General features: G+C 49.1%; 1 protein-coding gene across 1 annotated transcript in view; it reads right to left on the reverse strand.

Annotated features, from left to right (window-relative positions):
• Positions 1-241: 241 nt before the first annotated feature.
• Positions 242-12,861, reverse strand: part of ACTL8 (actin like 8) — a 63,047-nt gene continuing 50,427 nt past the window's right edge. Inside the window, exons 2-3 of the mRNA XM_029066301.2 lie at positions 4,062-4,515; positions 242-1,315 (exon numbers count right to left, since the gene is read on the reverse strand). Coding sequence (XP_028922134.1) covers positions 551-1,315; positions 4,062-4,427 — 1,131 coding nt within the window. The 5' untranslated portion in view covers positions 4,428-4,515 and the 3' untranslated portion in view covers positions 242-550. The remainder of the gene's footprint in view (positions 1,316-4,061; positions 4,516-12,861) is intronic.

The raw sequence follows: 12,861 nt of genomic DNA on the forward strand, positions 1-12,861 counted from the left end.
GCACAGAGAAGTGACTTGCCCAAGGTCACCCAGAAGACGAGTGATGGAACTCAGATTAGAACCCAGGTTTCCTGTCTTCCCAAGGGAAGAATCCAAGGCAACACATACAGCAGAGACTTTGGTCTCCACCGCCCTGCAGTTGCTTTCGAGTTCACGGAGGGATCAGACCCTAGTCCCAGTCTGCCACTGAGGCCCCTGCCCTCTCCCCCCATCTCCCCCTCCACACACACACACCATCTGAGACGATACATGCTTCCGTTTTTATTTTACAGTTCCCGTATAAAAATATAAAAACACTCCTGTACCTCCCAGCCGCCCTCCCTCGATGTGGACGAGCGACGACCGAAATTAAAGCGCGACCCGATAGACCAACCGCCCCCCCCCCCCCCCCCGATCGGGTCCTGCGGGTCCCCTCAGTCATACAGGGGTGGAAGAGAAGCCCAGATGGATTCTGACATTGCCCTAAGACCCCACCCCAGGAAGAAACATAAAACCTCCCTCTTTGGCCCCAGCCCCTCCAGGACCAACATCCGGCAAAGACGGTCACCCTTCACGGGGACTTTTTCTGAATCATCAACGATCCCATCTCATCATAGTCCTCACGGGTCACCCACATGTTCTGGAAGGTGGACAGGGCGGCCAGCATGGACCCACCCATCCAGGTAGAGAAGCAGCCCCCCGGCGCGTTAACCAACTGGACTCTGGCAGTGGGCGGGGCCAGGGCCGTCATCTCTTTCTTCATGCGCTCCAGAAAGCCGCAGAAGCGGGTGTTGCCCCCGGAGAGCACCAGGTGGGAGAAGAGGGAGTTGTGCAGGTGGGCATCACACAGGGCTACAGCTTCGAAGAGGCTGTGGTGTAGACCACAAGAGCCCTGCCCCAGGAGGAAGGGCCGGAAGAGAGCCTCGGGGCAACCGAACCGATCCTCTTCCGGAACGGAGATCGCGTTGCCATCGGGGAGCTTGTAGGTCTTGATGGAGGGTGCCCTAGCGGAGTTTCGCATGGCCATTTCGAAGTCTCTGGCGACGTAGCACAGGTCCTCCTTGATGTCCTGGATTACCTGCCTTTGGGCCAGGCTGCAGAAAGAGTACATGGGGCCCAACAGTCTCTTCATGAGGAAGTGGGAGAGGTCGTGCCCCCCCAGCTCCTGGCTCAGGGTGGCGTGCGGAATGCCGAAGCCCTGGTGGACGGGCACCACGTGGGTGGCGCCCGCCCCAGACTCCAACACCACACCGGTCACCAGGCCACACGCGTAGAGTGCCAGCAGCCCCTGAACGCCCAGAAACGTGCTCGGGACGTTGAAGGTCTCAAACATGATCTAAGGAGAGAAGGAAAGAAGATGGCACGCTGGGGAGAGGGGCTTCCAGGAGCGACAAGGAGTCCTTCTAGCTTCACACTCCTCTCCAAGCCCAGTTTTCCACCCATGGCTTCCCAAATTTCTCTTGGGAAGGAAAGGTGTCTGCTCCTCATCTCTCTCTCCTCCTCATCTATCTCACTGATGACATCTCACCCGTGTCCTGGAACACCCTCCCTCTTCATATCCGACAATTACCCTCCCCCTCTTCAAAGCCGTATTAAAGACACATCTCCTCCAAGAGGCCTAAGCCCTCTTTTCCTTTTCTTCCACTCCCTTCTGCTTCGCCCTGACTTGCTCCTTTTAGTCACGCCCCCTTCCTCCCTGCTCCACAGCACTTTTCTGGCTTGGTGGGACGAGCACGGGCTTGGAAGTCAGAGATCCTCCGTTCTAGACCCGCCTCTGCCACCTGTGTGACTTTGGGCAAGTCACTTAACTTCTCTGTGACTCAGTTACCTCCTCTGTAAAATGGGGATCAACACTGCGAGCCCCACGTGGGACAGCCTGATTACCTTGAATCTACCTCAGTGCTTAGAACAGTGCTTGGCACATAGAAAGGGCTTAACAAATACCATCATTATGTACATATCAGTAGTATATTTATATTAAATGTCTGCCTCCCCCTCTAGACTGTAATCTCACTGTGGGCATGGAATGCGTCTTATATTGTACTCCCCCAAGGGCTTAGTACAGTGCTCTGCACACAGTAAGTGCTCAATAAAATTGATCCTCCAGCCCATTTCCGCAACTCAGTTTGACCTTTGGGCCACTTCTTTTAAGACTAACCCAGGTCTCCCCTACTACTATTTAGATGAACCTTGCTTGGAGATTAGACTTCACTGTGCTACTTCCTAATCCTAAAAACTTCTCCTTGCAGCCAGATACAGTTAAGAAAGAAACCTTAGGCATCATGACTAGTCCCCCGACTAGACTGTAAGCCCATCCGTGGGCAGGGATTGTCTCCATCTGTTGCCAAATTGCCCATTCCAAGCGCTTAGTACAGTGCTCTGCACATAGTCAGCGCTCAATAAATACTATTGAATGAATGAAACTGTCACCAAAGCGTCCCAGGCATGACCAGGGGGCCCGGGCTAAATGACGTTTTGGATGGTTTTTAAGTCCTTCGCCACAGTGGAGGAGGAGAGCAGATAGTCTTTAGAATAAAGGAGGAACAGAGTGGAAATTTCATTTTAAGTCTCTCTCCCCCTCTAGATTGGAAAGTCCTTGTGGGCAGGAACACACATCTACAAAGCCGCGTGGCTCAGTGGGAAGAGGCCGGGCTTGGAAGTCAGAGGTCATGGGTTCTAATCCCAGCTCTGCCACTTGTCAGCTGTGTGACCGTGGGCAAGTCACTTCACTTCTCGGGGCCTCAGTGACCTCATCTGTAAAATGGGGATGAAGACCGTGAGCCTCACGTGGGACAACCTGATTCCCCTGTATCTCCCCCAGCGCTTAGAACAGTGCTCTGCACGTAGTAAGCGCTTAACAAATACCAACATTATTATTATTATCATCACTCTGTTGTATTATAGTAGATCATTCCATCATATTTACTGAGTGCTTACTGTGTGCAGAGCTCTCTATTAGAGAAGCAGCGTGGCTTAGTGGAGAGAGCCTGGGCTTGGGAGTCAGAGGTAATGAGTTCGAATCCCGCCTCTGCCACTTGTCAGCTGTGTGACTGTGGGCAACTCACTTCACTTCTCTGTGCCTCAGTTCCCTCATCTGTAAAATGGGGATTAACTGTGAGCCTCACGTGGGACAACCTGATGACCCTGTATCTCCCCCAGCGCTTAGAACAGTTGCTCTGCACAGAGTAAGCGCTTAACAAATACCAACATTATTAAGCACTTGGAATGTACAATTCAGCCCAAACGCTCAGTACAGTGCTGTGCACAGAGTAAGCACTCGACAGAATACCACTGATTTATTGGCAGACTGTTGCAAAGACAGATTTGTCTCCTGTATAGTTTGTGGTGCTGCTTTTCTTTTGTTGTTACCACATTCTTATATTGAGACTGTCAGCCCCTTGAGCACCGGGGACCATGTCTAATTCTCATCTCTGTAACTTATCCTGTAGACTGTAAGCTCCTCACGGCCAGGGGTCGAATCTACCGATTCTGTTGTATTGCCCTCTCTCAAGTGCTTAGTACAGTGCTCTGCACAAAGTAAATGATTAATAAATACCACTGATTTCCCTCAATGCTTAGTACGGTGCTTCACACACGGTGGATGCAGAATAAAAAAATAATAATAAGTAATAATCGTGGTATTTAACCACTTACTATGCGCCAGGCCCTGTACTAAGCACGGGGGTGGAGGCAAGCTAATCAGCTAGGACGCAGTCCCTGCCCCACATGGGCTCACATTCTTAATCCCCGTTTTACAGATGAGGTAACTGAGGCACAGAGAAATAACTTGCCCACAGTGGAGGAGCCGGGATTAGATATGACGACTCCTATTCCTTGCCGCCTACCCCACCCAAGGAAATTAACCCGGTCCCTTTACCCCGTGCCAGCAGGGCTCTGCCCAAGAGGGTGTTAGGAGAGGCAGCCTGGCCTTCTTCTGCAAGCATCTGCCCAACCCACCCATCCGACCAGCACTTCCTTGTTCATTCCAAGCGCTTAGTACAGTGCTCTGCACATAGTAAGCGCTCAATAAATACTATTGAATGAATAGTAAGCGCTTAACAAACGCCAACACCGTTACCCACCTGCAACAGTTTATCACGATCGGCCGCTCTGTTCTTGGGGGACTCGGTGAGCAGCACGGGGTGTTTCGTCGGCCTCGCGTGGAGCTTTTGGAAAACGTAACCCCACAGCCTCTCCATCTCGTCCCAGTCCGTGACCACCCCCCGGGTAACGGGGAAGGTCAGGGCCAGAGTGGGGCCCGGCTCCAAGAGGCTCCGGGAGGTCTCCCATCCCGTCAGTATGTTCCTGTTCTGCAGGCCGGAGGCCGTCATGTTGTCTGGGGAGATCTGGATGCCGACGGCCGTGGGCACCACCAGTTTGGGAGCATTATCCCCCGCAAAACCGGCCTTGCACAGCCCCGTCCCATTGTCGATGACCAAGGTTGTCATTGTGGTGGGTGCTGAGTCAGGCCAGGGGTGACAAGGAGAGGGCAAAGAGCCTGGGACACAGGGTCTGGTGGGAGGGCACCCTGGAGCTCTGGAAGAATAAGAAAAAAGAAAATTAAAAAAAAAAAGTCAGATGGACTTGGATCCCAGCACCGGCAGGGATGGGCCACGGAATGGGTTTTCCCTCTTAGAATAGGAGATTGTAAAATTGTCTGTTCCTTGAGGAAACGGATTTTGCTTTCTGCTCCGGAGCTCTTTCCATCTGATCAGGCTACTTAATAGAAGGTAATTCCGACTGTTTCTCATCTCACCTGTTTGTACCCCAGCTCAGGAGTGGGGGAGAAGTGAGGCTGCTTGCACCTATTCTCCAGGCGGTGTCCCGTGACTGCCAAGGGCCATCTTCCCCCTTGACCCTATTGCTGCGTGACTCCGTGATGCCATATTGGCAGTCCGAAAGAAAATATCCAAATGTCCCACGACCTAGAGATGCCTTCCATCTGGGGCTGTCCCCAGAAGAACCTGTGTGAGAGCTGGCTCCTTGGTCAATCATATTTATTGAGCATTTACTGTGTGCAGAGCACTGTACTAAATGTTTGGGAGAGTCTAGAGGTGAGAAGCAGCATGGCTCAGTGGAAAGAGCCTGGGCTTCGGAGTCACAGGTCATGGGTTCGACTCTCGGCTCTGCCGCTTGTCAGCCGTGTGACTGTGGGCAAGTCACTTCGCTTCTCTGTGCCTCACTTACCTCATCTGTAAAATGGGGATTAACTGTGAGCCTCACGTGGGACAACCCGATGACCCTGTATCTCCCCCAGCGCTTAGAACAGTGCTCTGCACATAGTAAGCGCTTAACAAATACCGCAATTATTATTAACATTCCCTCCACGCCCTGCCCCCGCATAGCCCCTCAGCAGAAATTCTGCTTACCTATCTAGGATCCTGAATCAGCCTGTCAAAAGGCCCAGCATCCCCTTTATTTAATAGCATTTGTTAAGCACTTACTATGTGCCAGACACTGTACTAAGCACTGGAGTAGATACAAGGCAAACACGTTGGATACAGTTCATAGCCCACCTAGGGTTCACAGTCTTAATCCCTATTTTACAGATGAGGTAACTGCGGCAGAAGAATTGATGATATTTAAGAGCTTACTATGTGTCAAGCACCGTTCTAAGCGCTGGGTAGATACAAGGTGATCAGGTTGACCATATGGAGCTCACAGTCTTAATCTCCATTTTACAGATGAGGTAACTGGGGCACAGGGAAGTTGAGTGAGTTGCTCAGAGTCACAAAGCTGATAAGGGGCAGAGTCAGGATTAGAACCCACAGCCTCTGACTCTCAAGCCTGTGCTCTTTCCACTAAGCCAAACTCCTTCCCCAAAGTCACAAAGCAGTCAAGTGGAGGAGCCAGGATTAGAACCCAGGTTATTCTATCTCCTGAGAGCACAAAGCAGTGGAGATAGAGACTCCATAATACTCAAGGCTTAATAACTTAAACAATACTAATGATAATTATTAAGTGCATACTATGTACCAAGCAGTATACGAGATCATTCCTGTTCCACACAGAGTTCACAGTCCAAATAAGAGGGAGAACAGGTATAGATGTTGAAGTATGGAAAAGTTTATTGATTTGCCCACCGTCATACAGCAGAGACAGGATTAGAACCCAGGTCCTTTGACTCACAGGACTGTGCTCTTTCCATTAGGCTACACTGCTTCTCGTGGCATACTGAAAAGGGCACCGGCCAGTATGTCAGTGTACAGACTACAGTGCACTGTTCTAGATGTGTAGGAATTTACAACAAAATGAAGATTCATGGTTCCCTGCCCACAGGATTCTGACATTCTAATAAGAGCAGACAGAAAAAGAGATGTAATCAGCAATATATATTAATAGCAATTGGAATTATTGAATGGACAATTGAATAAGCAACCGTTAAGCAGGTGGGGAGTGGGATATCAATCCATTCATAGTGTATATTGAGGGCTTACCGTGTGCAGAGCGCCGTGTACTAAGCACTTAAAGAGACAACATTACAATAGCTGGAAGCCATTCCCTGCCCTCAAGGAGCTTACAGAAGTGCCAGAAGTTGCTACTTTGGAGATGGTTCAAGCTGTGCTGTTGGAAATGAACTGGGGAAGGATTGTTGGAGGAAATGGCAATTTAGGAGGGCCTGGAACATAGGGAGAGCTGTGGTCTGTCAGGTGTTTTGGGGGGAGGGAGGTAAAAGGAAAGAGAAAGGGGATGCGGTGATGCAAATATTTCCCAACTAACTTCTCCCCAGTGACCACTGGGGGAATAGTGTGTTGGCAAAAGTCTCTGCCAGTGGGAACGTGCTTGGGGGTTGGGCATCCTTCACCAGGAGTCTGGAGATTGGCTAAATCCCCAGGTACTCGGCTTTTGGGAAGGAAATAGAGAAAAATTTGACCTGCTTATAAAGGGCCCCCTAAGCAAACAAACACCACAGGTAGGAGGATTTCTCCATCCATTGCCACAAACCACAACAATGAGAGGTCTTGGTTCTCTCCTAGTGGGTTATTGGCTTTTGGAGATACTCCAGTCAAGGACTCCAAGTAAATCCTCTCTCATGCCGATAGAGCCCAGAATAGGCATAATAATAGTAATAATCAATAAAATAATAATACTTGATAGACACTCACTAGGTAGTATGTTTAGATACAAGATAATCAGTTCTGACTCAGTCCCAATCCCCAAGAGGCTCAGTCTAAGGGGGTGGGAGAACAGGTATTGAATCCCTATTTACAGATGAGGAAATTGCTACCCAGAGAAATGAAGTGACTGGCCCAAGATCCCACAGCAGGCAAGTAATAATAATAATAATGTTGGTATTTGTTAAGCGCTTACTATATGCTAAGTACTATTCTAAGCACTGGGGTAGATACAAGGTAATCGAGTTGTCCCATGTGGGGCTCACAGTCTTAATCCCCATTTTACAGATGAGGTAACAGGCACAGAGAAGTGACTTGACCAGAGTCACACAGCTGATCAGCGGCGGGGCCGGGATTAGAAGCCACGACCTCTGACTCCCAAGCTCGGGCTCTTTGCACTAAGCCATGCTGCTTCGGCAAGTGACGGAACAGGCATCCGAAACCAGATGGTGCCACTCCTAGGCCTGTTCTCTTTCCGCCAGACCACACTGCTTCTAGCTGTGGTCACAGGAGCCATATCCTGGAAAATCTCTCTTCCCACCCTCCTTAGATGGCAAATCCCAGTGCTGCATCAGAAAGCTTTTCGATACCCCTGCATCTAATACTGGCATCTCCAAAGGCCTCTATTAAGGACATCTGCAGCCGATGCAATGTCGACTTGATTTCCCTGCCAAGTCTGCCCGTCCCTTTCATTCAGTAGTATTTGAGCCGTTACTATGTGCAGAGCACTGTACTAAGCGCTTGGAATGAACAAGTCGGCAACAGATAGAGACGGTCCCTGCCGTTTGACGGGTTTACGGTCTAATCGGGGGAGACGGACAGACAAGAACAATGGCAATAGAGTCAAGGGGAAGAACATCTCGTAAAAACTTTGCCTCAGTTGTCCTGCACTCCCCTCCCCACACCCACCCCCTACCAGGCATACCCAGACCCACTTTCACCCAAGAAGAAAGCCTACTTGGAGCAACAAGTTTGGTGAATCAAATTCCCAATTCGCTCCAACGGTCTGCACCACATGAGAGATTTTCTGTGGTATTTCTCCAGCAATAGGCTGCCCCTAAATTGAAGTCTGCACCGAGTAGCTCTGCTGACAGTGATAAGGACCGTTAACATCACTCGAAAAAGTGTTCAGGGGAGGACAATGCTAAGTCTGCTCACTGGCTCTCAGCTGGAACTTACTAAAGTTAATCTCTTCGGGACACGCTAACTCAATTGCCGGCAAATTTCCGCTGCAGAATCCAGGGGCGGGGTGGCCCGGACAAAGGGATCCCGAGGCTGAGGGGCCGGTGGGGGTGGCAAAGTGATATCGACAAGGAAGTGAGAAACCCTGGGCGTTTCCAAAGGGTAGGAGAGTTGTCCTTCCGCTCAAAAGATGACACTCTCAGAGAACTACTGCCGGAGGACTTCATGATACTAATAATAATGATATATGGTATTTGTTCAGCACTTACTATCCCAGCTCCGCCGCTTGTCAGCTGTGTGACTTTGGGCAAGTCACCTAACTTCTTTGTGCCTCAGTTACCTCATCTGTAAAATGGGGATGAAAACTGTGAGCCCCAAGTGGGACAACCTGATCACCTTGTATCCCCCCAGCGCTTAGAACAGTGCTTTGCACATTAGTACGCGCTTAACAAATACCACGATTATCATCATCAGGCACTGTACTAAACTCTAGGGTAGAGACAAGACAATCAGGTTGGACACAGCCCTGTCCCATACGGCACTCACAAGAGCGAGAACGGAGAACGGGCACTGAATCTCTCATTTTGCAGATGAGTAAAGAGGCACGGAGAAATGAAGTGACTTGCCCAAAAATCAAACAGCAGGCAAATGGCAAGGCCAAAATAAAAGTCCAAAAGCCGTGCCAAGACAAGCAGTATCCTCATTCAGCCGATCCATTAATTTGAACCCCGAATGCCCTCTATAGCGGTTTGCAATTTGAAGCATCCCCTAATCCCCAGTGGACCAAATGAAACGATGTTCTGACCACCGGGGTGGAGGAAGGGGGTGTGGTTGCTAAGACGCCTCTTCGCTCCTCCCTCGTCCGCCAAACAACACACTGAGAACACTTTTCAGGCCAAAGAAACTAACTCATAGCAGCTCTGATCTCCTGTGGTTCAAGGGAGGCAGCACATCGCTCAAAACTGTTTTTTAGAGAATCCCCTGAAGTCTAAGGGAATGAGATTTTACTTTTACCAAGTACTCTCCCCCACCTAGCCCCTCCAAGCAACATTCCTGGCTAGAGCAGACCACAAAGGGGAGAGCAACAAGTTAGTTTTACCCTCCCACTCTTCTTCCCACTGCTGAAGAGCCAGAACTCTAGCCTGGATAGGTCAGTCGTTTGATCCAGTTTGGCATTTCCTGGAGCAATGGACATATAAGCACACAGGCAGCTTCACACATTGACAAGTACATTAAAAATCAGTTGCTTTATTTGATCTCAGGAAAAGGACTAGAAAGAGAGTTTCCCAATGGTATTTGGCATTTGATCTCAGGTTAGTACTAGCCGCTAGTGGCTATTAGAGAACCTCTCTCCGTATCACGGATCCATCAAGTCAGAGAAGCAGAGCTTCTCAAAATAGCTTCCGAGGTAGAAAGGGAAGGAGAGCGTTAGGCCGAGCGTCATTATCCCCCAACCTTGGCTTTGAACGAAGACCTTACTTTTAAAGGAGACCAGTTCCCAATTCTCCAAATCCCCATATACAAAATCCTCACCATTAATCAAGTGACCTCTCTCGAATACCCCAAGTCAGGACGGCAGATGGACCAAGCTTGATGACCAGAGAAGTTTGAATCCTATAGAGTGACAAACCATCACAGCTCTTCTAATTAGCATCTGGATTTCTTTTGTGCATCCTGTAACGGAGGGAGAGAGGAAGCCAAGTAGCACAGAAGGAAATGACACCCAACTTGCATGAGGGAAATACGGGGCTTTAATCACTTCTTTTCTTAACCTCATTGTACCTTGAGGTATTTTAACATTACTCTCCATAGCAGCAAGGATTGATTGATGGTCTCTTGGCATTCAGAAACCCTGATTAATGTAAAACTAACCAGTCGTTCTGAACTCTGGGGAATTAATCACTTAAATGTGGGAATTACTCAATAAACCGTTCAAACACGCAATAAACCAAGCCATTAAAAATTAATCGCTCGACATCTCTGCCATGTAAACACAGCTAATAAGATTCTGGCAGCCAGGAGTGTAGGGGGGAGCGGTGGGGAAAGAAAAAAAGGAAAAAGGAAAAAATAAAAAGAGGTTAACCAGCTGCGTAAGGCAGATGAAGCGAATGGAGGAAACCCAGGAAGGCAACCCCAGCATATGTCACCCTCTCCTTTGGGCATCTTCCAATTCACCAGCTTTTCCCTTCAAGAGGGAATGATCATTGATCAAAGCAAGGAGGAGAGGGAGCTGTACCTCACCCAGCCAATCTCAGGAGAGAATATGATTCTCAGGACTGTCAGATGAGTCTCCTGCCTGAAGGCAGCAGGATGGGTGAGATGACCTTTCCAAGTTCTTTCCAGTTTAAAAAGACAATCGGATTCCCGCTAAGAGGACTTTCATCATTTGCTGAAGCCATCTCCTTATGGTCCCTTTCAGCAGAAATTCATTCTTGGGGGTGATGAACTTTGGAAGGGCCATCAGTGGGTAAGTCCCACACGGGAGGGGTCAGCTTTGACTATCCAACAGTCCCTTAGTGAATGGTATTTATTAAGAACTTACTGTGTGCAGAGCACTCTACTAAGGGCTTGGGCGAGTACAATACAGAGTGATGGGAAATGAATCAGGAAGGTTTGCTAGAGGATGTGGGATTTTAGGACAGGTTTAAATGTGGGGAGAGCTGGGGTCTGTCTGATGTGGGGAGAGCTGGGGTCTGTCTGATGTGGGGAGGGAGGGAGTTCCAAGTCAGGGGAATAGTATGAGTGAGGAGCAGGAGACAGGAGAGTTGAGATCAAGGTATAGCTAGGAGATTGGTTTGGGAGTAGTTAGGACAGTGGATTGGGTGATAGCTGAAGACAGCTGATGGGGAAGACTGGGCCAGATTGTGGAGAGCCTAGAAGTAGGTTGTGACAGCCCCAAAAAGCCATTGGAGAGTTTTGAGGAGGGAGGAGACTGTGGGCAGAGCAATGCTCCAGCAAGATGCTCGGAGCAACAATTTGCAGTATAGATCGGAGGAAATAGAGACTGGAGGCTGAGAGAGCCGGGAGGAGTCTGATGCAGCAGTGCAGCTGTGGAAAGACCAGAGCTCATACCGGGATGGGAGCAGATTGGGAGCAGAGGAAGGAGTGGACTCGGGAGATGCCGTGCAGGGAAAATTTGGCAGAAGACTGAACATGAGAGTTGAGCAGTGGCAAATGGTGGAGGATGACACCAAGGTTGGGGTGGGGAAGATAGTGGTGGTGTTAGATTGGAAAGTGAGATGCAGGAGTGGGGGAAAGATAATGAGTTTTATGTTTGACATGTTGAGTTTGAGGTGCTGGCAGGACATCCAAATGGTGTCCTGCAGGCAAGAGGAAATAGACAATTGTTAAGGGAGGAGGGAAGACATCTGGGAGTCATCTGCAGAGAGGTGGTGGCTGGAGACACGTGAGAGAGTCAGGGTCCCCAGAGATTAAGTGTAAAGCAAGAAAGAGAGAGAAGCAGCCTGGCCTAATGGATAGAGGACAAGCCTGGGAGTCAGGAGACTTGAGTTCTAATCACATCTGCCACTTGCTTGCTCTGCCACTTGCTTGCTGTGTGACCTTGGGCAAGCTGCTTAACTTCTCTGGGCTTTCATTTCCTCTTCTGCAAAATGGGGGTGAAATACTTGTTCTCCCTTCCCCTCAGACTGTGAGCTCCATGTAGAACAGGGACTGGGTCTCACCTGACTGCACCGAATCTTCCCAGCGCAAGATACCTAGGGAGCACTTAAAATATACCACAGTTGTCAGAAACCGCAGTGGAGCTTTCAGGGACGGGAGTGATAGAGAAGGAATCAGTGAACGAAAGCAACCTTAACAACCCAAGACATCCTCTTGGCTTCCAACCTCCCACTTTAAAGAGCCTCCCCATTAAAGTGTCAGTGATATCTACTCTAGGTGTATATATGCACAGATTTATTATTCTATTTTATTAATGATGTCTATATATCTATAATTCTATTTATATTGATGCTATTGATACCTGCCTACTTGCCCTTCTCCCACCTTTAAACTGTGAGCCCATTATTGGGTAGGGTTTATCTCTGTTTCCAAATTGTACTTCGCAAGCGCTTAGTACAGTGCTCGGCACACAGTAAGTGCTCACTAAATTCAAATAAATGAAAGAATGAATACTCTCCTCCTACTTCTCTGGCCTTCTTCCGTTCTGCCTCAAATCCACTCTCTGCTACCTCCTTCTCCCTCCCAGCCTCTCTCTCCCAGTCACCCACGTAGCTCAAACGGGTACTTGGCCTCGTGTATAGAGCCCAGGAGTCAGAAGGATCTGGGTTAATAATTATTGTGGAATTTGTTAAGCGCTTACAAATGTATCAGGCACTCTACTGAACACAGGGATAGATTTGGGATGATTGGGTTGGGCACAGGCCCTGTCCCATTTGGGTTTACAAGTTCTAATCCCAGCACCACCACATCTGCTGTGTGACCTCAGGCAAGTCATTTAACTTCTCCCTGACTCAGTTATCTCATCTGTAAAATGGCGGTGAAGACCGTGAGCCCCACGTAGGACATGGATTGGGTCTAACCTGACTAGCTGGTAACTATCCCAGCGCTTAGTACAATACTTGGC

Source organism: Ornithorhynchus anatinus, chromosome 5 (assembly GCF_004115215.2).
Source record: "Ornithorhynchus anatinus isolate Pmale09 chromosome 5, mOrnAna1.pri.v4, whole genome shotgun sequence".
Lineage (NCBI taxonomy): Eukaryota > Metazoa > Chordata > Mammalia > Monotremata > Ornithorhynchidae > Ornithorhynchus > Ornithorhynchus anatinus.